The 27,837-nt window shown below is 40.4% G+C and overlaps 1 protein-coding gene across 2 annotated transcripts; it reads left to right on the plus strand.

Annotated features, from left to right (window-relative positions):
- Positions 1–950: 950 nt before the first annotated feature.
- On the plus strand, positions 951–27,837 carry LOC119739887 (exocyst complex component 6B-like). Of its 2 annotated transcripts, none has more exons than XM_038215008.1 (18): positions 951–1,124; positions 8,716–8,881; positions 9,225–9,363; positions 16,125–16,170; positions 17,752–17,956; positions 18,883–19,011; positions 19,590–19,742; positions 20,498–20,544; positions 21,037–21,157; positions 21,347–21,418; positions 21,838–21,935; positions 22,750–22,855; positions 23,894–24,115; positions 24,770–24,849; positions 25,305–25,539; positions 26,198–26,339; positions 26,516–26,702; positions 27,228–27,837. In XM_038215008.1, the coding sequence occupies exons 1-18, from the start codon at positions 988–990 to the stop codon at positions 27,361–27,363; spliced, it is 2,421 nt and encodes an 806-aa protein (XP_038070936.1). In that variant the 5' UTR covers positions 951–987; the 3' UTR covers positions 27,364–27,837. The 2 variants fall into 2 exon arrangements, with proteins under 2 accessions (XP_038070936.1, XP_038070937.1); XM_038215009.1 differs by lacking the exon at positions 951–1,124 and adding an exon at positions 2,567–3,074.

The raw sequence follows: 27,837 nt of genomic DNA on the forward strand, positions 1-27,837 counted from the left end.
CCTATACAGAGATGGTCATGTACTAAGCCCTAATCCCCCGCGCACTGTGGCGTATCAAGAGATGCAAGGTGTCCCGGCCTGCACCCACCTACTTGACGGATTTTTTTGAAATACAATTCAGTAGCCATTTCCATGTATGGTTAGAGAGTTATGACATGAAGAAAAAAAGATAACCATCCAAAACCTTTACAATATGCGGTGAAAATCGGCATATATTTTCCATAATGGTCAGTTTTGAAGAGCGCCCCCATTTCGGCGATTAGTACAAACACCCCCCCCCCCCTCCCTCCCCAGGAAAAAAAATTACATTTTCGGTGAGGAAGTGCGGTTCCCCCCCCCCCCCCCCCCGGAAACGCTGGATACGCCACTGCCCCCGTGTGACTTTCACAAACTTTCAGGCGCTCGATCAGATCTGGACAATGGCGCTTGAGGCCTGCACTCACCCCTTCTCCTCTCTCTCACTCAGGATCGATAACCAAAAATGGTAAATTTGAGTAGACAAGAACCATGATAATTAGTTGTAAACCATTGTGCGCTCCCTCAAGAAAACGAATCCGACCTGTATCTTTAGGTACTTCCCTGTATCCTCGAGTCAGTATTGACGGAGGTAACGCTTGCAACGCGCCCGAGTTGTCAAACGCAAATTGAATGCGACTTCGAGTGTGTCAAACTATCCTCGTCAATACAATTTTTAGGGGGTCTGACGATAAATGTGTTCATCTTGCACTTACCGTGCTGCTGCTCCGGCTTCAATTCGTGCAGTTAATGCATTAACTTTTTAAAACGTGATGCGGAACTTAGCGAACCTTTCAATGTCAAAATTTAGCCGCAAGTCAAACGGGTGGTGTCTGGATGTTACAAGACACTTTGCCGGCCGGTAGCCTCATGTTTGTCACCAATGCACTGAGAGTCACGCCCACTTTTTGCAACTCTTCGCCTATAATTACATGAATTATTCAACAGAGGGCGCTATTTGATGACACCATCATGGCGGATCGATGGAAGAAAGTTTCTTTGGCTGTCGCCTTCGCCGGGATGGTGAAGGAAGGGGCAGCCGAGTCTCATGCTGAAAATCTCGTGTTAGAAATCGAGACATCTGAGGAACCCGTGGCCCCCACTTTGAGGTATGTCCTCGGTGATTTATGCTCCCATTTTTACCGTTTGGTTTGAGGGGTCAAAGAACATCATGAAGAAGGTCACAGTATAGTAACAAACCACTCACCTGCTCACACATGTCACATGCATGATTTTTTGATAGCATCTTTATTTGCCATTTTTGTGCAAACGACATACACAAATAAACAGCACTCACTATCTTATTAACAACGAAATCACTAAAATGTTGAAAAGGCATGATTTTCCGACTGTGAGAAACATTTCCAATTTTGTTAGAAAATACTTTGAGTTTGAGTTTGAATTTGAAAATGCATTCTTTCCCCTTTTTTTTTAGCTCAGAAACCGAGCTCAGTTTTAGTTTTGATAGGGCCTACCATTATTAAAACACGCAGTTGAGTTATTAGCTGATTACGATTATTGAAGTTGTTGAATTACACATAATAATTAAAATTAGGGCCTAAAAACAAAACCCAGACTCAGTGAACAGTGGAGAAAGTCAGAAAGGTGCATTATCTGTCGATTTCATTTCATTCGTTGGACCTACATGTACATGTATTAGGCCTACAGAAATTTAGCGTATCATGCATGTAGGCCCCTATTAATTATTAACAAAATATACATAGTTTACTGTATCATGTATGCATTTATTTCTAAATCTTCAGGTCAATGACCAGTTGACAGTGCTGTCACTTTTGGCATAATGTACACTGTAGGATTGCATAATTTCCAACTGTTCATACATGTATATATGTACATGGGTACATTGACTAGCCTGAAGCAGTGACGAGCCATAACATGTGGGTCTGGCTGGGCAATAACGCGGTTGCTGTACATGATCATTAATTATGATCATTGCATCAAGGCTGCCAAGGCCATTGGATCATATTACACTCCATTGAACTTGTTGCCTCAGCCCAGGATGCCCTGGCTATAATTATGAACACAGGGACGAGCAGCTGACACGCGCGCTGACTGTGGGCACACAGGAGCTTCCTGTTAGAGTGTGATCTCATTGAATGCTCTGCACATCTGCCTGCTGTTGTGCGTTGAAAGCACTGGCTTCACAGAACATACCACAGGATATCTGCATGCCAATTGCTGTACTGTGTCGCCGTCAATCTCCTCTTCAGTGCAGTGGACTTATTCAATGAGGAACTGATTAGCTCATCAGGATATATACGTGAACATTTTTATACACCGGAAGTCTCCTGTGTGTAAGCTTGCATGGAAGTCATGCAAGCTGGATCTCTCAGATTTTGATTGTGCCTCGCTTTTGTAGAGCTCTGCTATCAGATAAGCATCTTCACAGATCTGGAAATTTTGGAATTTGGTCAGACATCAAAGCTTTTGTGCCCGCCTGTGTGATCTGTGTTCATAAAGGAGTTGGAGTCCATGGTTCTAATTGTGCTGGCAATTATACCATCATCTACATGTACATGTACATGTACGTGTACTAATCATGTACATGTACAGGTATCAATATCATACATGTACATTGGACTACTAAAAGCTGATTCGTTTTTCACTTTCGGGAGAACAGTGTCTAGCAGTCGCTTGCAGTGTTTTGGTTTCTGCGTAGGACAAGTGGTCTATGGGTGGAACATGCTTGCATGTAATTAGCTGCTGTGCATGTATGGTACCGGTATGCACACGTATACATGCGAATCATAGACACTCTGTACAAGAATGGATCAATAATTTGTGCTGTGTGGAATACACAGTAAGGCAGTCCAGTACTTCTGTATTGCGTTTTGCGTATTGATTGAGGAATTAAGTGGAAGTACCGGAATTAAAGTCTGGAGTTCATGCACCAACGCTGGAAGTAATGATTGTGACATTGTCATCATGACGGACCCCAAGTACCCGATAGGCCAGCCGCTAGAAAAGGTCGAAGAGCACAATCGGCTTGTCAGTGTCATTGAAGAATCAGACTCGACGTCTGTCTGCCAAATATTCAGGTTGGTGAAAACATTTCAGACTGTGTGGTGTCAATAGTTATAACTTACAAGTGCATCCCAGTATTTGAGTAAATCAATATACCGGCTACATTGTACATGTAATTCACACCAGTTGTTGATCGTGGAATTCCTAATGTCCTTCTTTTGTCTGCGCTCTAACTTCTTGAGAAGATTCCCATTATGTCAGTGTATGTTGTGTACGCGACCCCAATCGCGGACCTATGCTGGTACATGTAATTGCGGACGATATTGTTTTCCTTTGTTCTCTGTCATTATTCATCCACGGTTTGAATGTCTTAATATGCCCACCCATACATACATCAGTGTGCACTATAGCCTGCTACCGTGCTACGGATGCCTATTACATTTTTTACCTCCATGACAAGGTACACATCCGGTAGGCCTGTTATGTTGTAGATGGGCTCTCAATCAAGTTTTTAAAGTCACTATCCTTGTGATTTTTCTAATTTTCAAACATTAATTCCTGAACAAAGTTTCAAAGAATGATGTTCTTGAACAAATTTATTAGCCTACACAGTAGGCCCCACATTTTTGCTAAAAGTTACGGGCAATTCAGCTGTACGTAGTGAACTACATGTAGGTTGGAAAACTCTACATGAAAGAAGAGAAATTCATATCAATACCATGGTTTTTAAGTGTTTATCGGGCAATGTTCCTAGTTATCTTAGCGAAGGTTTTGTTCCAGTCAGTGAGCTACACTGTCATCGAACTAGGAATACATGTAGCACTATTGGCAATGTGGTACTTCCACTCCCTAGAACAGAAAATGGAAAAAGAACTTTTAAATTCAAGGGTGCCCAGGCTTGGAATAAATTACCGCAACATTTGAAATCTCTGCATCCAGCAAGTCTTAATCACTTCGTCAAACACCTCAAACAGCTAAGTTAAAAAAAGAAGAAAACAAGCGGAGAAAAAAAAAACAAAAAAAAACGGGGGGGGGGGATGTCATCTTGCAGCCATGTTTTGTATTGTATTATAAATGTCTGTTGATCTGTGTAATTCCTATTTCATTTTTTTTTTTAACATTCTTACATTGTACATGTGTACTTTTAATTGTATTTTAATAGTAGTTTTGTGTGAGCTGGGATCCACGGGAGATCAGTGAGTTTTTCTCACTGGATGGATCACCCAGGATAAATAATAAATAAATAAATAAATAAATAAATAATTAATTCCCACTGAAAATAGAAGATCTTTGTAGTCCTACATGTACATGATGTTGCACTTGTTTCACTCTCGAGTTTACATGTAATTTAGCCTTGGCCTGAGTCAGGTGTTGCGCTTTTTGTTGCACCCTCAGGAGTCAGCTGCAGACATGGCAGACCAGCATAAATGTCAATTATTTTAGTTCAGAAACCCTATGAGACTGTCAATGTGTGCTCGTATTTCTCTCCTGAACATCAGTGTACATGTTGTGCACATGTACATGTATAGACTCGTTTCTGACTTGAGTTGAGTCTTTAGAAGCAGAATTTAAAAAAAAAACCTGATAACTTAGCGTGGACCAAATTTGGTTGTGGTTGTTGTTGTTCATCTTGGGAATGTCTGTAGGCCTAACTTCTGTAATGCTAGCAAATTTATGAGGAATTAAATTTTAACCCTAACGTACCTGAATCCATCAAAATCCACGTGTTTCGGGGGATTTCGGCGGATTCAGGATACCACCATATTGAAAAAGTTGGGGGATTTTGATGTATTAGGAAAAATAACCGGTACTGCAGGATTTTGATTGATTCAGGATACCTCCATATTGAGCAGTTGGGGGACTTTGATGGATTCAGGATCTCAACAGATTTACTCCCGGCTAACTGGTGGATTCTGATGGACTCACTGGCCACCAAAATATTTTTTGCATGGCAAAATTGATGGATTTTGGCGGATTCAGGATACTTTCTTATAAATATACCCAAGGGGTTAGGGTTAAATATTTGTTGTTAGGGCCCCACAACCAAAAGCACGGGAACCCTCCCTTAAATGTATTGCATTTTACACACTGTGTCACATGTGTGTTTTCATGTATCATGCGCATACATGTACATGTACATGTTCAGTGTACATGTGTACATGTAAATGTACCCTGCATACATGTATAAACAACATTGGGTGCTTATTTCATCTGTACTCAGATAAACCAGTAGGAAATTTACATGTGTAAAGTGTATACATGTAGCTTTTTAATATTACAAGTTATTTGGTCTGAATATTACAATCCATTGCAAAGTTCAACTCATAACATCTCGTTTGATTTATATTTGTTGTTTTCATATCTCCTCCTGTGTAGACGGGGCTAAAGTGCAGTGTGTTAATTTTTGACGAATTACGGTGTTGGAATTTTACAGCAGCCAATCACAGGGCTGTATTGCTGCTTAATTTGCATGTGTGTCCCTTTTCGATGAACCATGGTTTATGCACACAGGGTGTGACATGATGTGTCTGTAGAGACACATCTGGAAAAATGAACATCACATTTTTGAGTGATGAGTCTGCAGGACTCTGATATATGCTGTGCAACATACAAGACCAGCATCAGCCTGAGATGTACATGTACAGTTGAGTCCAATACAAGTTCCTGCAAGTCCATCACACATGTCACAAGTCCTCCAGTCCCAATTCAAGTCGCAAGCTATTCGAATGAGCTTCGACAAAGGCATTACTTAATTGATATTGTTCATCCACCATGTCCACTGTAATTTGCGACTGGACTTGGGATGGACTTGATGAATACACATGTACATGTACATGTACACATCCCTGAAGTCAGCTATACATGTAGGCCTACTCAGCTTACATGGATCTTGTAAACAATAATTTGCCAAAAGAATATTGGCGAAAGATGTACATGTAACTGTATGTGTATTGTATTTATTTCCTGCTGTGACAGTACGGTAGGAGGAAGTTTGTGAGGGTTAAATATCGTTTACATGTACATGTACATGTATCTTCATCATCAGTTTTTGTTTGAAGTACGTGTATGTGCATGCTTTACACACTCATCCACTTCCTGTTGTTGTGAAAGCTAGTTTCACGATTTGACCCATGGTGATACATGTACATGTACATGTACATGTATGTACATTTTTGTATATATGGCCTATTTTCGAGTAGTTTAACCCTTACCCTACTAGACCCTCCAACGCATGCCAATATGTGCCTCAAGAAAATCTCCTATGTTTTTTGCATGGCCCTCCAATATCTGCCATGTCATTTCAAGGGTAACTGGACAGGCACTCCAATACATGCCACAGAGAACAATGAGAGTCCTCTGATAACAAAGTGAGTGCCCCCAGCTGGTCACTATCAGGCACCCTCCAGGGCCTCCAACTCCTGCCAATTGGAGCCTTCACTGTTAAGACAAACTATCTGCCAATAAACTGCAGCTGGAGGGCATTGGCATAACCAACTGACATGCAGTAAACTACCCTCAGAGAGTAAGGGATAATAGGGGTAAATGGCACCACCAACGTCGAAATAGACGGGTCCCCCCTCCTCCCCCCCCCCCCCAAATAAATAAATAAATAAATAAATAAATAAAAAATTGCAGCCAAACATTTTGGGCAACATTTTTTGAAAAAAAATCAAACTTCTAAACAAAATTCTGAGCCCCCCCCCCCCCCTGCCAAATCTTGGGTGTGCCACTGGGCCGGATCGTTTTAGTTCAAGTGAATAACTTTTGGAGCCCTAGTAAAAAAAAAGCAAATCTATTTTCGAAAAGAGCACAGGGGGTGCAATTTCAAAAGTTAGGCAATGGGAGAAAAACAAATTGTGTATATGGGTGATTAATTCTTTTGGTCAGGAAAATACCCATTAGCAGCAGTGAAGTGCAGCAAGTTGACTCAAGCCCATAATTTGATGATGAGTCACATCCGGCCCAAGGCTATGATTGTACTATTGGTGTTTTTATACCTAAGTATGGTAGCTCCACCAGGTCAACATTGACAATTGATCATGTTGATAAGTAACTTTTCAAAATCCCCCACCCACCTTGCACAGCTTGCAAGCTTGTGTGTGAAAATAAATTACAAATACCGGTACAGTGTACACGCAAGTAATTAAAGTATGGATACAATACATTCACTAGTAAGCTGCATGCATTCATTCAGTCATTCAGTCATTATTATTTTTACCACATCTCATTGTGATCACATTACGTGACAATGCAGAAATACATAGTTTTAAATATTAAGGAATTACATTAATACTGGTTTTACAAAATATATTTATACACTTGAGAGCATTATTCGTCGGGTGCCCGGCAGAAGGGCATATGAGCGTTCCGACGCAATATCATTTTCAAGAAAATTGCATTGAAAGGTTCCATTGTTCCCCTGCGCGCATTTTGAATCAAATGTTTAAATTTCATTAAAATGGATGCAGTGTTCTGCATATTCCCTTTTGCTGGGAACATTTTGGTCATTACGCGCTACATGTATTGCATAAGGGCGTATGCACATATGCCCTTCTGCCGGGCACACGACGTATTAGAGATGATGGAAGGGGATCCCCAAAAGCAGAGCTTGTTTCGATGCATACGGTATGTTACCTGATCATCTGTGATGCATCCATTGGCATGCATGGTGGCTCTACATGTACATTTACCAATCCAGGCATGCTAACAATTCTATTACGGAGGCCCCCCCCCCCCCTCAATGGCGATAATCCATCACAGGTCAGTTGCTTTGAACAATAGCATGCACAATGGTGTCTCCATTGAAGGGGGCCTCGTGACTGTGGGTATATGATCATATGCTCGGCTTCATGCAAACTGTAATCCTCAATCCTGATTGGTCGATCCATGGCAACAACAGTGTGATGTCATACCTAATAGCACGGTCGATATTGCTCTCTGCGAGTTGCGCTATTCCAAGATGCGCACTGTTCCTTCTGCAAGCAAGTATAGGCCTAATGAGATTACCACTGAAAAAATAATGTGTGCGCGTGTTCCATCTTTTCTAGATGAATTCGTTGTCCCACTAGTGCTCATGGAACAAGAAAAATGTACATGTAGTCGTCTTACATCCCATCGACACACTACATTATTCCATGTTCCACTCACGCTCATGGGATAACAATTAGTATACTTATCACAGAATGAATTTACAGCAATAATGACACACACAGGTATGCAGCATTACATTGCACTTCTTTCATCATGTTCATGGAAACATTTTCACCAGCGTTTGTCAGTTTGCACGTTACTTCTAGTGCACAGTCATAAGTTACGTCGCAATTCAACCACTTAAGGCGACTTATGGTCCTCACCCAACTAAGGCCAAGTTCGGGCAAGGACCATTAGTCGATTAGTGGTTGATTTGTGACGTACCTTACGCCTGCGCACTGATAGCAACGTGCGAACGTCTCTAGTCAAATGCTGGTCAAAATGTCATCGCAAAACGTCTGGATCCTGGCTCTCTGCTAGCGTTATGAATGCTCGCGGCTATTGGTTACCAGCGAAGCAACCAACCCCAGTAGGCTGGTTCCAAATAGTCGACTAGCGTAGTCAACCACCGTCGACTAGACAGAGTTCGGGCAAACGTTAGTTAACCATTGGTCAACTATAGTCCTTGCGCGAACTTGGCCCTTGCTGCCTATTTATGGTCCATCTCTCTTGCTTTTTTACCAGAGCCATCCAAGATGGCAACGATCACGAGCGTTTCATGCAGCATCTCAAGGCGCGCATCCAGGAGCATGACCGAGACATTGAGAGGATGTGCAACTTCCACTACCAGGGCTTTGTGGACAGCATCGGCCAGCTGCTCAAGGTCCGAGCCATCGCCGAGAGGCTAAAGGTGGGTCAAAGGTCAAGGTCAAGGCTGGTCATAATTTAGACTTTGGCAAATGTGACCGGCTCCACAAACAAGGGTATTACATGTATGTCGCATAAAAATGAAATTTGAGTTATATGGTTGGAAAGCCCACAACGTATGCTTTCATTTGGTATATAATAGAGCTCCATACAGGTAGCCTTTTCCCGATCTGGAGATATGACATATTTGCATATCCTTGGAGTTCGAGTTGTATAACTGAGAAAACAGGTTTTGAAATAGCTGGCTCCGTTATAGAACAAAATGTCAGTGTTGTAATTCAAAACAATCTTGCACTGTTATTACTTGGTTCTTTTCTATTCCTCAGGAGGAGGTCCTGTCGACGAATCGGTCTCTCCAGCGTTCCGGCTTGCCCGTCATCCAACAGGCGGAGGATCTGGAGAGAACGCGGAAAACTCACCGGAATATCGTAGCAACAGTGGAACACTTACAACTTTGCTTGCCTGGTAAGAATGTATGGCCAACGATAACCCTAACTCTGCTGAATCCAACAGGATCCAACTATATCACATAACCGTTGGAGCCTGTTGGATTCAGCAGTAAACCCCTTGTACAAATGTACATATTCAGAGTCTGATTCTGTTGGGTACTGATAAACAACGCCAAGTTGGACTCTGTTGGATCCAGCAGACAACTAAAAATTAGACACAGTTGGATTCTGTTTGATTGAGCAGGAAGTAACCGTTGGACTCTGTTGGATGTAGCGGAGTAGTCCCGAGGAGGTTAAATGTGTGCTGTCACAGTTTGAGTTGCAGTTAGCCCGTGCCTGTGTACCAAACTAATACATGTTTACATTACTTATTGCTTTCTATCATGTCTGTTACAAATAAGAGCCAGGCACTACTAGGTCATGAAATTGACAGGCTTTCAAGTATTCCTACTTTTCCTACTTTTTCCTGGTTTTTACCTCAGGTTGGCGTAGCGGTACTTTCCTCGCCTTCCACCGCTGTGACCCGGGTTCGAATCCCGCCTGGGTCAATAGGTGGATTGGGTTTTCAGTCCCTACCTGATTCCATGGGTTTTCCTCAGAATACTCTTCTGGGCTTTTCCTCCCACCTCTAAAACTGTTATTTCTTCACATTTGTCTTCTCTTTACTGGGACCCATGGGAGATCAGTGGATTCCACTGAATGGGCTACCCAGTTAAAATAAGATATAAATAAATAAACCTTGCTCCTACGTTTTTTGTCTTCCTCCTACTTTTTCTAGTTTTTACCTTGCTCGTACTTTTAATTTTTTTTTTGAAATTCCTACTTTTTTTGTCCCACAACTCCAAAAAATGAAAACTCGTCGAATATTGCTCATGACCTGATGACAGTGTTACATTATATACCGGTACTGTCATATGAAAATCACACAATGAAAGAATACTGCAACTGTACTATTACTAGTTTTAGTGAGAGCTCAGTTAGGGATGGAGCACAAGTGTTGTAAGTACATGTACAGACCATGCCAATGATGAGTCTTGTATTGCTGTGGACATGAGTGAGTGTATCAACAGAAACTACTGGAAAGCCAAAAAAAGTCCTACTTTCATGCTGATTTTGCCTTTCAGTTTTACTACTGTTTGGAAGATTGGTTAATGAAAGGGCGATTTTGTTTCATGAATATGCACATCCTTGTTTTTGCTGAGAATAATGTAACTAATAACATTTCCTCCCCTAAAAATGTGGTAGAATATGAATTTGAAGATAAAAACTGGTTCAATAAAACTTGTATTTGTTTTGTACAAGCTTGACTTCTACCCAGAAAATAATGCTGACTGAATGCAGAAGTTGTGGTTAATCATGCACATCACAAACATGGTAAATGTGAAAGTACAATGGTTTCTACATGTACATGTAGGCCTATATGCTGCTGAAAAAAAATCCTCAACTTTCCATTTTCAATGGAGGCTGTTTTCGCATGAGAAATTTGCCGATCTTATAAAATCGTGTCAGGGTAGGAACCTTCAGACGGAAAGAAAAACAGAAACGAACAGAGAGTGTAGTTCAAAAGTTCAATAATAAACAAAGACATAAAACTCCTGAACTTTTTTCCCATGAATATATCACACGTATGGAAACATGTAGATTGCAATACAGAATGTATGAAAAGCACTGAACATGTTGAATGCAAATATGCTTCATTGTGGAAATAACATTAATGTACTGGTATGTACATGTATACTGGTGTGTGTATACTACAGTACATGTTCATTTTCATTTATGTACAATCAAAGCTCATGATAACACCCTTTGGTGCCTGTAATATTTGACTAAAAAAGAAAAATTGAACTTGTTTTCATTGTTATAAACACCAGAGCTGTTTAATTGGCGCTGCTTATTTTCATAGGCGCCTGGCAAAATAATCGCACTGCACTTGGTGTGAAATAAAAACGGAGAGCTCCGTTGACTGTTGACACTGGCAGTAATCGCACGTAAACCGAGGCTGAGCGGAGTACCGGGCAGGATCCTTAGCCAGGACGGCTTGACATTTAGGCGAGGCTAGTTTACGCCGTGATTGCAGGGAAGAGATTTTCACCGGTAATCACAGTGACAGGCATGCTGGTGGCCCGGGGGACTTAAGGCGGCAGGATTGCATTACTGATCATGAAGTATTTTACACATTGTACGCCTTACTGCAGGGGCTTGTGCATAATCATGTTCGCGAGATGGTACAAGGAGTACTAGTGAAAAAAATGAAGATAGTGTTAAATGAAAGCACGTGAAATTGACCATTTTGAAAGTATAATTCTGCATAGTGTTAATACAATGCACACATGTATACGGTATGTGAAAATTGTGAACAACGTTCTTGTTAAAAAGAAGATACTAGGCCCTATACATCAGTACATAGTGTGAAACTTTAGTACATGGTGCTTGATTTCTTGGGCAAGGCACTTTATTACAATTGCCCCTCTTTACCCAGGAGTATAATGGGTACCTGTGAAGGTACATGTACATATGTACAGACAAAATTGGGCTGATCTCGAGCTGCTGCAGTAAAAAGGTCTTATTCCTGATGAAGAGGGATACCTGGTACATGTATTGTAAAGCACTTTGATGCCTCACAATGTAAAAGTGTGTAAGGGCGCTATATTAAGTACATTATTATTATTAAATGATACTACCGGTACATGTACATAATAATAATAATAACAACAGAGTCTTATATAGCGCACGTACATGTATCTACCAACAATTAGGTACATGTGCTCAAGGCGCTGGAAATTATGTCAATTTTCAAGAAAGGTAAATAAAGTTTATGAGAAATATGAGACCCATTATGTAGCACCTTATAATGGTTTACAAGGTGCTGCGGCGCACATTGCAGCCACTGCCAGAAACACCGGGGCAAACCCCTTCTCTTAGCGATAAGTGTTACTGGGTTCTTTAACGTGCATTACACAACACACGGGACCTACAGCTTTACGTCCCATCCGAAGGACGAAGCAATAATGGTAAAGTGCCTTGCTCAAGAGCACAAGCACCACGGCACACGAGTCGATCACCCTAACCATTGGACCACAGCGCCCCACATGTATGCCTTTAAGACCTCAATTTGCAATGAATTTAGCCAGCCTCTCAAGCCACACACAAGTACATGTACACGTACAGTATGTATGTGTACATGTACATGTTTAAATTGTATGCGAGGCGTTCTGGCAAAATGAGACAGAACTGGGCATAGATCAAAATGAGGGTTTGCGGGTATTAGGACAGAGAATTAAATTTTCCTTACAAATCTTGTTGCACTTCAATTGGACATTCTGTTGACAAGTTATGGCTGTTTAAAAAAGTTCACATTTATCGACATGTCATAAAAACATAATAGTGAGAAAAAGGCCTGCAAAGTATTTAGTTGTGAATATTTGTGAGAATGAAAGATGAACTGATTTTTTCTTAAAGATATAGTCCATCATTTGTAATTTGTGCATTTTGTTCGTTTGAAGCAACAAAAGTGTTCAAAATCTAATGAAGGATACTGAACAACTAACCTGATGAAGTTTCAGCTCAGCTTCAGCTGTATATTCCGAGAAAAACAGCATTCTAAGATCTCAATTTCAAATCAAAAGTTGCTGAAATCATGTTTTGAATTGTTTTGAATTGCAGCTATACGCGATGTCGCGCACTGATCCGACGAATTATAGCAACCGCGCGTGCGTGTGCGTCATGCCAATGCTTGCGCGCGCTGCGCTGAATAACAAAACGAACTACTAATTTAAATTTTCCTACGGTGCGTCTTAAGTTTAGTCCACTTACTATCTTTCAACCAAGTATGTTTTTTCAACAATAATACGCCAGTTACTTTTTCGGATGCTGCAAATGATGGACTATAGCTTTAACACACTTTTGTTCACAAGTTTTATACCATTTCTTTAAAATATGTGTAGTGGACATGTCAAAGATTACAAATACAAATGTATCAATAAATCTGAAGATTAAAAAAAAATTAAAAACCCTTCTGGTTTTTGTTTCTTTGCATTTTTCTCCACTACGGCCTGTGCACAGTTTCTTCTCATTTTGCCAGAATGTCTCACATATGTAATGTATGGTCCATATTTGATGAGTGTCATGCCTGAGGCTCCCTTGCATTACACTGATGAGGCCTGCGCATCTTGAAGGTTGACAATGACCCCAGCATGCATTACTGAGATTGCTGTCTGGCCGATCGGTAGTTACCGCTATGGTGATGCACTCAGACTGATGAATTGTTCTTGAAATATTATGAGTGTGCATATGATCTTGATCATGTACAAGACAGAATAACATTCTTTTTTCAAATTTTGGTCAGTCATGTGCACAAGTTACATTTATTTACAATTTGTCATACATAATGTGCAATGTACAAATAGGCATACTGTGAATGTACAATGTACATGTACATTGTCATGATTGTACAGTGGGCAATATACATTGTAAAGGGACGTGATGGCCTGTAGTGTGCCCAACTGGTCTACAAAACGTGTTTTAAACGAAATGATGTTAATTAGAAAGAGCGTTTAAAGTAGGATATAAACATCCACACAACCATCCTTTAAAAAGTGGGCGTTTTTGTGTTATTCTTGCGTTTTTGTGTTTTTCTTGCGAGAACCATGCGAGAGCGAATTTCAGGGGTCACAATATTGACTCCAAAAAATCGAAAAACGTCTGTTACATGTATATGTAATTTTTTTTTATAATTTGTTATGTGATTAAATAGGTGCTTCTTTAAATGCCAAATTTTTTTGTGGACAGCCAATTTACACGCATGGTTTGACAGCTTCTTGTGTGAAGAAAAGTAGCCTTTATTTGCATCTTTAAAATCTGTCGTATAACAGCTACAGTGCATAATTATTATTATTGTTATATTTTGTATTACTTTTTTCGACCCATAAAATTACAAACACAGAGATGGGCCAGGGGCAGCAAAAGTAAAAATACTGTGGTCCGAGGACCTGCTGCCCAACATCAAAGTGCTATAAAATCAATATACATAAAATATATGGAATATAAAAATTCACACAAACAAAATGAACAACACATGAACAAATGTATGTCATTAAACAAAATTCGCACAAAAAGATTACACAAAATATAAAAGAAAATATATATAAATTAAAAAAAAGTAAAATCATTACTGAACAGCCATTAGATAAGAAACAAAAACACCAAAAAACCCAGCCCCAGTCAGAGAAAAAAACAACAAAAAGAAAGTTCTCTAAAAAGAAACAGAGGAGATAAAGTTAACCCAAACCACACTATGGTCTCAAGCAAAAGACTCAGAAAGGATTGTACATTTACGGTAGTCAGCTATAGAGCCCACAAAAATGTATCAAAATAATAATAATAACTGGATTTATAGAGCGCCAAATTGCCAAAGGATACAAGGCGCTGAATATATAAATATATATTTATAAAAAAGACTTTATACCACAGTGCCTATGTTCAAATTTTCCAATAATTAAATACCAAATTATTTGAAAATGCCCAGCGCAAAAATATTTTTGCCCATAGACATGATAGATACATGTAGATTCATTTGTGTACCCTGTACATTGTACAGTTCTCAATAGTAACCTCTTTGCTTTCATTTCTGATGCAGCTTATCTCCCATTATACGCTGCTGACATTTCAAGTTCCTTTTTCGGTTCTGGGTTAATGAGTGTTTGCAGCGTCTACTGAACAAACTTTGATCCAATTTGAGTGATCACTTGTTGACACATTACCCTGGGAATTTTAACCGGGTAGAAATTTAACCAGAGCTGCGGGTAATTTATATCACTGGAGCTTAGTCATGTTAGTGTTTTCTTTTTTAACTTTGTGTCTTGTCGCTTGTACATGTACGGTACGTACAGTCCCTGTGTATTCATGTTTTATGAAAAAGAGAAATTTGAGACACTTTCCAATTGTGTAATTTGTCGGGACAACAACAGTACATAATTTACATACATGTACCGGTACATGTACATTTTGTATACTGTGTCAAATTGTCTCTAAGAAATATAAAATACAGAAACGTGAAGTCCTTTTGTAACATTTTTTTTGCAATTTTCACCATTGTGTGTTTAATGAAAGTGACATTGAATAACTTTGCAATTTCTTCATATTGTAAAATTTTTGGAATTGAATTTGTGTGCCTTTCATTGATATTTGGTCACATTTATGAAAACTGCTAGTAATACCTGTAGTTTAACATTGTACAGTCAAGTTAACGGTCACTTGCCAAATTGCTGCTGTCAGTGCCTCATCGTATATACCGGTATATGAACTTGTGTGTACATTTGTACCGGTACAATGCACACGTATGCACATGTAAATTGTACATGTATTAAAGGGAATTTGGCATTGCACCTGACAGCTCATGTGACCTTGATGTACGTGTTCAGTGGATGAACAAACTTAATCGTGCTTGTAAATTTTGTGTTTAATTTTTACCTCCTGAAACATGTAGGCCTACATGTATGTGTACATTTTTCTGTAAAATGTACCCCAAAATACAGTACCAGTAGTGCTACACATTTGTCACTACATGTATACGTATACAATGTACACGTATACAGGTGCATAGATGTACACAGTACATGTATCCTGGAATGAATAATACTGAGCCTAAATTAAACATGATGTACAATGTATACAGACATCCCGACGGCTGTGCATAAATTATTGATTTTTGGTCTCGTTTGTATTACCCAGCCCATATCATCTTTCTCTTTTCTTTCTTTTTCCTCCCCTTGTCTGCAGTTCTCCAGATGTACTGCAAGTTGAATGAGCAAATGGAGAATAAAAGGTATGTTGACACTTGTGGGATTGGGAGATTGGGATGGACATGAGAGGGGAGCAAAGATGAGGATGAAGACACAATGGTGCTGATGAGGGCCCTCAAAAAAAGTTGTGTTGATGGTAACCTGACTTACCTGATTTATGTGACCAAATTATCTGTTATAAACATTTATTGCCACATTTGGCCTCTATTTTCTAATAGGTACACACAAGTAACTGGTTAATTTAACAGTTCAATTCAAAAATTAAACATTTAAATAAATAAGAATCCAAACTGAGTATATAAAACACTAAAGTTAGTATAAAAGACAGACTTTCACAAAAAAGTTACAGAATAAAATTATTTTTCTACCCACAAGTACATGTTCGTACATGTATGTATTCCTACCTGCATAAATTTGTTCAAGATTAGTGCAAACACACATTTTTGTAAGCCTGATTGCTGTGAAATATAAATAACGGGTGATTGTATGAGTTCTTGTAATTTCCGTACGTTTTTATGTATTGTACATAGATACATTTGCTTATTGAGTATTATGATATCTCTATCTGTGTGATTGACAACATTTCTAGACAAGATGTACATTGTAACATAACATTTTACATGAGATACACACATGTACATGCAATTGTCCAGAAATCCATGATACATGTTATTGAATACGAAATAAGGCATGCATGCATGTCAATGTGTCATGGATGTACATGTACATGTAAGTGCAAAATTGAAATGCAATGATAGTTGGTGTACCACTTGAATGAAAATGTATACTACATTCAAGACTCAATTCAAGCTTCAATGTTCAAGATTTATATTCCTCACATAAAATATTACATGAGATACAGTACATGTACTTGCCCTATGTGAAATCAATCAATATGAGATCTTAAAATTTAAATGAAAGTACAAACACACACAATAACCCAAATATATTAAAGAGAAAGGAACAAACGAACAAGTAAATAAATACACACCTGAATTAATGAACTTTACAATGACCACTTAATTATGGACTGATTAAAAAAAACACCTTAATATATAAGACAAGTGAGCTCAATTGCACAGCCTAGGCAACCCATAAGACCACTGAAGAGCGACACAAAGGTCAAACATACAATGCTCCAGTGCTGAATTTATGACAACAAATTCCTAAAGCCAGTGAATGGGGAAATATACAACTCCCTCCCCCCCCCCCCTCCCCTCCTCCAAAATCATCCGTTATTTCTTGAATTTAGTCTGTGGAGGGTGACCACTGCCTCAATCCTCCAAAATCCTCTGCCAATTACTGCTATGGTTTGAGGCAGTGCAAATGGTGTTTAGAAGCAGTGCGGATGAAATACGAGAAAAACACAGGGCTGATTTATACATTGCGGAACTTAACCAATGCAGGATATGGCCTACTAGCTTGACGTAATGCATCCTCCACAAAAAGCAATATACATCTTTGCCATTCATCCTCAATCCTCTAAAATCATCCAAATTCGGCAGGAGGATTTTGGAGGATTGATGAGGAGGGTTAGGATTAAGAGTGTATGTGTAATGACATGTATCATGTGCTCCATCCATATTCCTGTGTGCAATTCGCAGATACTACACAGCACTGAAGACATTGGAGCAGTTGGAACACACTCAGCTCCCGCGGGTCAAGCGCTACCGGTTCTGTGAGAACATGGCCAAGAATATCCCCAAGCTGCGTGAGAGCATCATGGAAGCCTCCATGAGCGACTTGAAGGACTTCCTGGAGAGCATTAGGAAGCACTCGGATTGGATAGGGGAGGAGGCCATGAAACAGGTAACCAGACTAGTCTTCATTCAAGATTCTGATGTCTATGTTTAATTTCGGTAGTCTTGATTCCTGTTGGGTCCAGATACCAGTGCCTATTGGCACAGTGCATTAAGCCTCCCTCTCTCAGTGACAATCTGGAGAGAGTATGCATCTAAATCTATCAGGTGACAGGTTTTTTTATAGGTCTGTAAACTGGCGTCATATTGGTACAATTGACAGGCTGTGGTAGTTTTGTTAACTGAGGGGACCATGCCTTGACTGACATTGATAGATGTGGTGGGTCAGCGCTGGTGAGTGCCTGCCAATGATGGATTTAGCTCAGTAACAATGGAGGCACAAAAGGTTTACTCGTGCATTCCAGGCCGAACAAAGGCATCGCCCTTTAAAATGGCTGCTACACAAGCTGTACCAGTATTAATGGTCACGCTATCTATCAAACTGCATCAACAAGCTTTGACAGTTATACGGTTTAACTCTGTTCTGGTACCGGTAATTGGTGACCAGCCTGTACAAAACTATGGGAGAGGAAGTGGTAGATTGTTTTGACGGTTTGTGACATGAGGGTTAAAAAAATTCCCCCCAGAATTCTTTATGGTACGTGAGCAATGATGATGGCATAAAATGGACTCTGTATATCACTTTGTAACCACTTTCGAGACCCTGGGGATAGGGTGGGGGTGGGGGTGTCACCTCATATGTGCTTGTTGATTTGTGTGTGAAAGGTGTAATGTATGCACAAGTTATTTTTATTCTGAAAGTACACAACCCATATCGTCTTTACGAGGGTGTCAGGTACCATCAGCAATACGTTTAAATGTTCTGCCATGTGGTCTCCCCCAACTCTCTCTTTGTAACCGTTGAGGAGGTTCTTGTGCACATAATGATGGATAACATCTGAATTTCCCTTCATCCATTTCTCCTGATTCTTGCAGGTGCAGAGACGAAGCAACATGGAGTCTTCGGTGTTTGTGAAGGGCAGCTCTGGGCCCAACAAGGAATCCTCACTGGTGGAGGCAGACAGCACAAACCCCTTCAGTGAAGACTTCATTGAAGAAGACGAGGTTGGGAAAGAAGAAAATAATATTCCCTGCCCATATATGTGACGCGATCAAGCTACACGAGTCGTTTGACGACCCTGGTCAATTTTTATTTTTTTACAGATTTGAAAAGAGGACAATCTCAGCATTACTGCTATGAAAATCGCAATCTGATACCATCTTTAGTTCAAAAATTAAGGAAGTCGGAACACCAAGAGATGTGATGAAGTGATCTTATTTTGGCCTGTATCTTCAAATAAAAATTCCCGACAAACGACTCATTTAGCTTGATCGTATCACACATTTGACCAGTCTCTCTGAAAAGGTGTAATAAAAAGCTGTATCCTCTCTGAGTAATCCTCGTTTGCTATTTCCCAGGTTTGGGTGTGATCCCTGTGCACATGGTAAATAGGGGTTTATGGATTCTGAATTGTAAGCACCTTCCTCAAACATACTGACTAATTGGGGAAAACACCAACATAGGGCTGGGTAGCTCAGTTGGTAGAGCACCGGTATGGAATTCTGGCGGTCGCAGGTTCGAACCCCGCTCCATTCTTTTTTGTTGTTCAATTATATAATTATGACATTTGTTTCTTGGACAGGAGATCAGTCCTTTGGACAAGGTGGACTTTTCCCCAGTCTACCGATGTCTTCACATCTACTCAGTGCTAGGAATGAGAGACACGTTTGAGAGTTACTATCGCAAGCAGAGAGGGAAGCAATCCAAGCTAGCCATCCAGCCACACGGCAACATGGTGAGTCGTTGAATTGATTGGCTGATTGTCACGCAAGTAAACTGTTTGACAGGCATCTGGACTTTTAGCGTGTCATCGAGTCCGTCACAAGTCAGGTCACAAGGCTAGTCAAGTGAACTCTGACAAAAGCTGTCCTTTGTTATTGTTCATTCTATGTTGCTTGTGACTGGACTTGTGATTTTCTTCTGACTTGACTTGTGATAGACTTGTGTGATTGGTGCAACACTGAATAATAATAATAATAATGGGTACTTTATGGCGCTTTTAACTAAGACCAAGCGCTTTACATCATTATCACCCTTTCTCATTTGGCCAATGAAACATTCCAAATACAATCTCAGGTCCCTGGGGAGTACATGTATACAGCTCGATGCAGCCATTTCGGTGCAAGGTAGCTAAAATCAATCACAGTATTAGTAACTGAAGTTGCAATTTTAGTTTGGGAATTAGCGACTTGACCAATTTTCTTTTTACATATTTATCAAATTTTCCTGTACGTTATGGACGTCCTGAATTGAAGCTCAACAAAGCAGACATGCAGACCTTTTGATGTTCACTTTACTGTTTAAAAATTGAAAAACTCTGAATAAAGTCTCGTAAAGTTTGGAATTTCCCCCTTTTTTGGGTTCATTTCCATTTGCAAGCCTGACAAAGGAATACATTTCAAGCAGAATTTTTGTTTTGCATTTTGTGTATTGTTCTTGTTAATTAAGAATCTGCTGTTGTCTGTTTATTCCTTTGATTTCATCATTCAGTATGAAAACCTGAAGCATTACAAGAAGTACTTCTATCAAATTTTGGGGTAAGTTGTCACGTTAAACCTGTTTGAACAATTCAGGAATAAGTTGTAATTGAGTAATAAAGCAGATTTTCCCCAGTTGTTTCTTTTAATTTTTTTAGTTTTTTTTAGGGAATAGTAGTGTGGGAGAGCAGCTTTAAACCTCTGGTTAAAATCCGATAAGGCCCGAGCCTAGGAAAAGAAACTTAAGAAACTGTTGAAATAATGCCAAATTCTGACGGTGTTGTGTTCAGCAATTTTACCTCATGTTCACGCTACTTCCATGGTGTGCCTTACGTGCTCATTCTCCTTATATAGAGATTGTATCAGTAATTCTCAGTCACCCGGTTGTAGTACATAGGCTGTGCGCATGTGGTGCGGAGTGCAGTGTCTCGCGACTAGATTTAAGAATCGCTTACCAGTGTTTAGAACGACAGTTTAAAACTATCAACGTGACAGGCTGTCGACCATTAAGAATGGGTAAACTGTCTCAGGTATTTATGAATTTCTGTCCAGGTTCTTTGTAGTAGAGGACCACATCCTGAACACAACGGAGGGGCTGGTAACGAGACAGTACCTAGATGTCTTGTGGAACACCGCCCTCTCGAAGATAGCAGCCACGTTACGAAACAACTCAGTGAGTAGTTCACATTTTGTAATATCCTTTTTTTAGAAAAGCTTGCAAAATCTGAGACTACTCTGATTACATGCATGTAGTTGCCACCGGGAATTTTGTTGTAAAATATTATATAGATTTGAGTGAGACAGGCAGGCACTATATTTCTTTAAATTATTTTTATCTGAATTAATTTTATTTCTCTTTCAGGCCTACTGCACTGATGCCACATTGCTTCTTCAAATTAAAGACCAGGTGGTGCTCTTCACGCATACATTAAATGTAAGGTACCAATCTTTATGTGATTAAATTGTAAGAATTGAGATATATTCTATTTCCAGAGCAAGAGCTTTCCAACGGTGCATACACATTTTTGGGAACTGAAATGCAGACTGCCATCTTAATTGAAGCTGTATACTACTTTTTGAGAAAACTACGGTTCAAAATCCTGTTATAATGCAGTGAATGAACAGTTAACCAATAACAAGGGATGAAAACAGGTTTTGAAAGACATTTTTTAAAAGAATAAAAATGGGTGCAAGGTAGAACAGGACTTATGGATTAAGGTTCAGCTGAATAGCAAAAAACAAAAACTGTATTCAAATTTATCATATCCACCAGTTCACCAAAGTAGGCAATGCTTCACCTTCAGTTGTAAGATTTTGGACTGATGTGATTTTGTTTATGTTGCCGTTTTGCAGAGTTACGGTTTCAACTCCACGCCGATTGTAGAGCTCCTGCTTGACCTAAAAGACCAGTACAACGAGATCCTGATGAACACGTGGGTGCAGGTGTTTAGGTAGGTCAAAGTTCAAACAGGCAGGCAGGGGGTACATTTAGGTGCAGTCCGATCCCCCCCCCCCTTCCCACTTTTCACTCAAAGTCTTGATTCAAGACCAGCGTTAAATTTTGGCCTCCTGCAAGTGCAGTCAAGCCACCTAGGTAGTTAGAGGGTGCTATCAGCAAGAGTCAAATCAAGTCTTAGGAACTTTGGCACTGATACCCGAGAAATAATACTCTGCTCTGCACCATTGCCCTTGTGACCTCATGATGCTGGGTACTCAGCTAGAATATTTCTAGGCTCACATGTGTGCACTGCATTAAAAAAATTGCTGAAGAACTATAGGTCTCTCTCAAATGACGTCATTTGCCACAGACCAGCCACGTGCATCGGCATTTTGAGCGTCATCTTGCATAACACACATCGACTGCATCCTATTTCAAACACATTTCGAGCAACAGGCGCCCATGCGGGGTACATTTTCAACACTGCACAATGTGTGCTTGATTGCGTAAAATACACAGTTGCAGTTCTCCTACAGAGATGGCTGTCTTTAAGAGAGACATATAGGCTCGCCAGATTGCAGCGATCAAATCATTGAAAGAGCGTAGCATTATTCTGTGCGTTATTCTGGGCCATGAATATGATAATCACGAGGAATATGTTAATTACGATGATGCTATTGACAGATTAAACATTTCCATGCTGGAAATTAGATGTGAGAGCCTGCTCTGCAAGTTCAGGAAAGAAGCTCCTGTTATCAACATTTTGAGAGACGCTAAGACCAAATAAAATGTTAATGAATTTTATTGTCTTCATATTTGCCAATCAGCGAGATCTTTGATAATGATAACTACACGGCCATCATCGTGGAGACAGAACAAGAGTACAACGAGATCACCAGAACCATTCCATTCAGCAGTACCGAGCTGGAAAAGGTACAGTTTCAGTTTTTAATGTTTAGTTGAGGCCACTTGCTTTCCCAAGCTGTAAGACCAATGCATACTATTTTCTAGATACTGTAGAGAATTAGTCTATGGAATAGAGTTTTACACAGCAAATGTCTATGATAACGAAAGGTCTATGATACGGAGCAGATTCGGGGAATCCCCTCGCAAAACAAGTCCGCGTCTTGACCTCGAGATTCTGACCATTCAACGGGCGCCTTGTATCAGGTCCTTTCGTAACCCATTGTATTACAAAAACATGTCAGCCAAATTGACCAATCAACAGCTTTGTCCACATTTTTTATTGAAATGACGTCTCAGTTTCTAAAGTCGACTCCGATTGGCTGGCGCGCATACAATTTGCATTGTTCAAATATATCAGACGTTGGATATGGAGATAGAGGGCTCCATTCGACAACGGCTGATACTCAAATTAGTAGAGAATTGTCTGGAATTAAAATTTTACTGAATGAGTGTTTGAAGTGCTCTTACACAATAAACAAATCTTGTATTCTTGTATGTTGTATTCTCATTATCTAAATGAAGGTCAGTCATTGCAAACATTTGGAAAAGACATGAATCTGGGAATGAGAAACGGTTCCAATTTTGTTAGAAAATACTTTGAAAGTACACTCGACTCTCCATAGACTTTGTGCACAACCAAAGAAGCGGCCTCTGGATACTACATTCTTTCCTTTTTTTTATATTAAGCAAAGGAGATGAGTTGGCCTTGATTTAAAAGCATTGGTCTGCACTTCTCTTCCTGTTTCATTGTGTTTTAAAAATCAATACAATTGACTGTTTTGGAGCCTAGATCTGCTCATTGTTCATTTTAGCGTTTTTCAACAACCAAAGCTCTGCATAGTTGTACATATGTTTTGGGAGCCAAATGGGTTTGTTCAATCTGGCCTAATGTCCGGTGTAGCATGTTCGTTATAGTAGCTTTCATTATTTCAGCATTGTACTTTACATGTAGTACAAGTGTTTTTTCTTCCTATCCCTCCTCTCCCCATCTTCTCCCCACCCCAGTTACCTTACCCGAAGAGATTGCCCTTCTCAGAGTTCGTCCCCAAGGTCTACCAGCAGATCAAGGAGTTCATCTATGCTTGCCACAAGTTCTCCCAGGACCTGCACCTGACGCAGACGGAACGAGACGACATGATCCGCAAGTCCACCAACATCCTGCTCATGCGGACGCTCAGCGGCTGCCTAACGGCACTCATACGCAAACACAGCCTGGGATTGATTGAGGTAAAACACGGGGGTTTAACGTTGCTCCCTGTAGGAGGATTCCGCGGGGGTAAACTAATTTGAATGTGCTGGTGTTAATCTCTGATCCCTATGTAAAGATCAGTAGTTTCAGTGGGACAGTTTAGCACATGGGATCATATTTTTTTCATGCATTTTGTTTGTTTTCAATAATAACACCACTCAAAATCAAGAACAGAATGTTCAAAACCCAACCTGTTGAAGTTTCAGCTCAGTGGATTATTATACTTTTTGAGAAAACTCAGAAAACCATGTACAACCTGTCGACCTTTTGATCATGAAACACAATTCCATCTATAGCATCTGTATTTCCAAAAATCAGTCAACTGACTGATCGTTGGAAATCACTCAAATTTCATGATTCTTTCTTAATGACAGCAAGCCAGACGGAATAATTACACGGGGTGTTTAGTATCATTACTTGTGCACAGAGTTCATAGTTCATAATATGTAGGTACAGGATGTATAGAGTGCACACAAGCCCTAAATCTCTACACAGCCTTCCCCCCCCCCCCCGAAAAAAAACAAAACAAAAAAAACACCCAAATGTTTAGCAACTTTCTGCATTAGTTAGCATAGATTAATTTTGCTATGCTTAGCATGTTGTTTTACGCAGTACTTTGCTTATCCTTTCAGCTCGTGCAAGTGACAGTCAACACCATACACTTGGAGAATGCCTGCAAGTACCTAGAGGATTTCATTTCAAACATAACAGGGTGAGATTTACAGTCAGAAACAACAAAGAAATGTCTCAAATTCAAGCAATCTACAATAAAGAGAAGTTAGAGGGACAAATTGTGCTTAACCTGCAGTGTGGTCTTGAAATTGTGACCCAAGTCGCCAGAGCTACATGTACCACACACATTTTGTTCATCAGTCAGTCAGTCAGAAATCTAGTGATTCAGTATGTCAGAGGACAGTAGGCTGGAACTTTGGGTGCCCCCCCCCCTTCCAAACAAAAATAAAGAAAAAAAATGGGGGAGAGAATATAAAAATTATAATTTTTTTTTATAATTTATATACTTTTTTTAGTTTTTTTTTTTTTTTTTTTTTTTTTTAATTGTTGTGTTTGTAATACACCCCTTGTTATTGTTTTAAAACTTAATATTTACGTTTTTAAAACTTTAGAACAACGTTATTTTCATATATATATATATGTTTTTCTGAGCAGGACAACGGGCGACAACATCCACGCGGCCGGCCTGCAGAGCACCAACATCTTCCGTGACGCCCGCAGCGAGGCGGAGCAGGAGATCTACAAGAGACTCAATGCCAAGGTGGACGACTTCCTGGAGTTGGCGTCCTATGACTGGACCCTGGACGAGCCCAGGGGCCACGCCAGCGGGTACATCATGGACATCATCAGGTTCCTAGAGGGAAGCTTCAAGGCATTTGTGCACCTACCTGTAAGTAAAGCACTCCAAAATATCGCTACTCCAACCTGACTCCCCTGTATTTTCTGTATCAACAGATATTCTATATGGCCATTTTGTTGAGTTATCTTAAAGGTATAGTCCATCATTTGCAATTTGTGCATTTTGTTCGTTTGAAGCAAACAAAAGTGCTCAAAATCTAAAGAATGGTGCTGAACAACTAATCTGATGAAGTTTCAGCTCAGCTTCAGCTGTATATTTCAAGAAAAACAACTTTCTAGGTTCTCAATTTCAAATTAAAACTTGCTGAATCATGTTTTGAATTGGGCCTGAATTCAGGGTCCGAGACACGTTCTCACTAGCCGATTGGAGCTACGCGATGTCACGCACCGATCCGATGAATTATAGCAACCGTGCGCAGGTGTGCGTCGTGTCAACGCTTGCGCGCGCTTCGCCGAATAAAACAAACGAACTACTAACGGAAATTTCCAACGGTGCTTCTTAAGACACACCGTTGGAAAGGCCTTCTTTCGTTGATTTCTTTAAAATGACAGCTTGCCAGAAAGAGTATAATTTCATAGGGAGTTTAGTCCCCTTACTATCTTTCAACCAAGGATGTTTTTCAACAATAATTACGCCAGTTACTTTTTGGATAGCTGCAAATGATATCTATACCATTTTCTTTTTGCAGGGTAAGGTAGCCCAGACAGCCTGCTTGTCAGCATGCAAGCACCTGTCACAAGCTCTGATGGATTTCCTACTGGATAACAACATCCGACTGATGACCATGGGTGCCATTCAGCAGTTCAGCTTCGACATTATACAATGCGAATGTAAGATTTGCCTATATTGAGGTGGTGCAGAATTCATTCTAGACCAGATTCACTCTTGTTTTGCCCATGTCTGTAGTGGACTTGGCCAAATGTTTTGGTCTATTCATGTTCGAAGTCTATCCATGTTTGAGGGAGAACGCTTAACGTCCCTTTGTTTTTGTTGCGATTCCAAACAGTATTTGCCAACTCGGAGCCCGTGCCCGGCTTCCGCGAGGGCGCCCTCCAGATGACCTTTGTGCAGCTGCGGCAGCTGCTTGACCTCTTCATGGTCTGGGATTGGTCCACGTACCTGGCCGACTACAACCAGCCCACCAGCAAGTACAGTCGCGTGAACCCCCACACTGCCATCACCATACTAGAGAAGTAAGTCGATCTCAGGTGGCACTCTCCACCATGTACAGTCCCAACGCATTAGAACCATACACATACTGTCTGTGTATAGGCTTATTTGTCAGTTAAAAAAATTGTGAAATTAGCTCTGTCAGAAAAGTTGAAGACAGGTTTGTCCCTTCTATTTTTTAGAATCGGGTGGCAACTTCCAAAAACCCCTCACAGGTATATAACAGCATTTCATCACCTTGGGAAACACTGAAGGTGTGAATTTCTTGTACCAGCCTTGATAAGTTGGACAGTGACAGGCCATACGACAATCATGATCAGTCTGTAAAAAAAATCACCCATTAACAAATATGCAACCAAAACTGACTATGTAGAGTCCGTCTTTTATTTGTTGCTGAAGTAATGCCTCTCCTGAAACATTGCCATAACTTGTTGCGCAGCTTGTGCAATAACGTGTGGCATAAAGTGGACATGAGTTACACTATATGCTTCAAGTTGTACAACTCTGCTTGTTGTATCTAACTTGTCTGTTTGCCTCCTTTAACGTAGGATGAGAGACTCTGAGAAGAAAAAGAGCAACCTCTTCACCAACTTCAAGAAGAACGACCGGGACCGTAAGAAACTCATGGACATGGTCCTGAAGCAGTTGAGGGCTCTTGTCAGCAGCGGACCACCCAGGGGCTAGAAGATGGGGGGGGGGTGTGATACACCCTGCCCACCCCATACCCTCTTCGCCACCTTGCCCCTTCCACCCCCTCGCCCTCCCCACTCCCAAGCCATCCCCCCCCCCCAGTTCCCCCCCCCCCTCCCAATTCACCACCTCCTTCTTAATCTTTGACATATTTCTTGAGGACGTGTGGAATTGTGGATACCGATCTTGCCAAAGTCCGCTCCTACTTGCTGCCCGAGGGAAATGAGCGTTGGGATGGCGTGCACTGTTCAGCCGCAAGATCGTGGAATGACCGTCTATTATTTGGTTCATGCTTCAAAAACGACTGAAGTGCAAGTCCGATGCGATCCCTAATGATTTAAAAAAAAAAATTGTGGACGCTTTGCGCCGGAGAGTGAAATTGGGAAATTCATGACAACATAATCGTGGTTGGAAAAAAAGGGCATTGATTTATTGGAATATTGTACTTTGTACTATCTGTACTTTGCT

This window comes from Patiria miniata, unplaced genomic scaffold (genome assembly GCF_015706575.1).
Source record: "Patiria miniata isolate m_02_andy unplaced genomic scaffold, ASM1570657v1 HiC_scaffold_4, whole genome shotgun sequence".
Taxonomy (NCBI): domain Eukaryota; kingdom Metazoa; phylum Echinodermata; class Asteroidea; order Valvatida; family Asterinidae; genus Patiria; species Patiria miniata.

What these genes read in the sequence shown, in the direction of transcription:
- LOC119739887 (XM_038215008.1), top strand. Translation starts at nt 988, where the DNA reads ATGGCGGATCGATGGAAGAAAGTTTCTTTGGCTGTCGCCTTCGCCGGG. An exon ending in GGGAGGAGGCCATGAAACAG is followed by an intron (nt 17,957 to 18,882) that starts GTAACCAGACTA and finishes TGATTCTTGCAG; the next exon opens with GTGCAGAGACGAAGCAACAT. An exon ending in TACTTCTATCAAATTTTGGG is followed by an intron (nt 20,545 to 21,036) that starts GTAAGTTGTCAC and finishes ATTTCTGTCCAG; the next exon opens with GTTCTTTGTAGTAGAGGACC.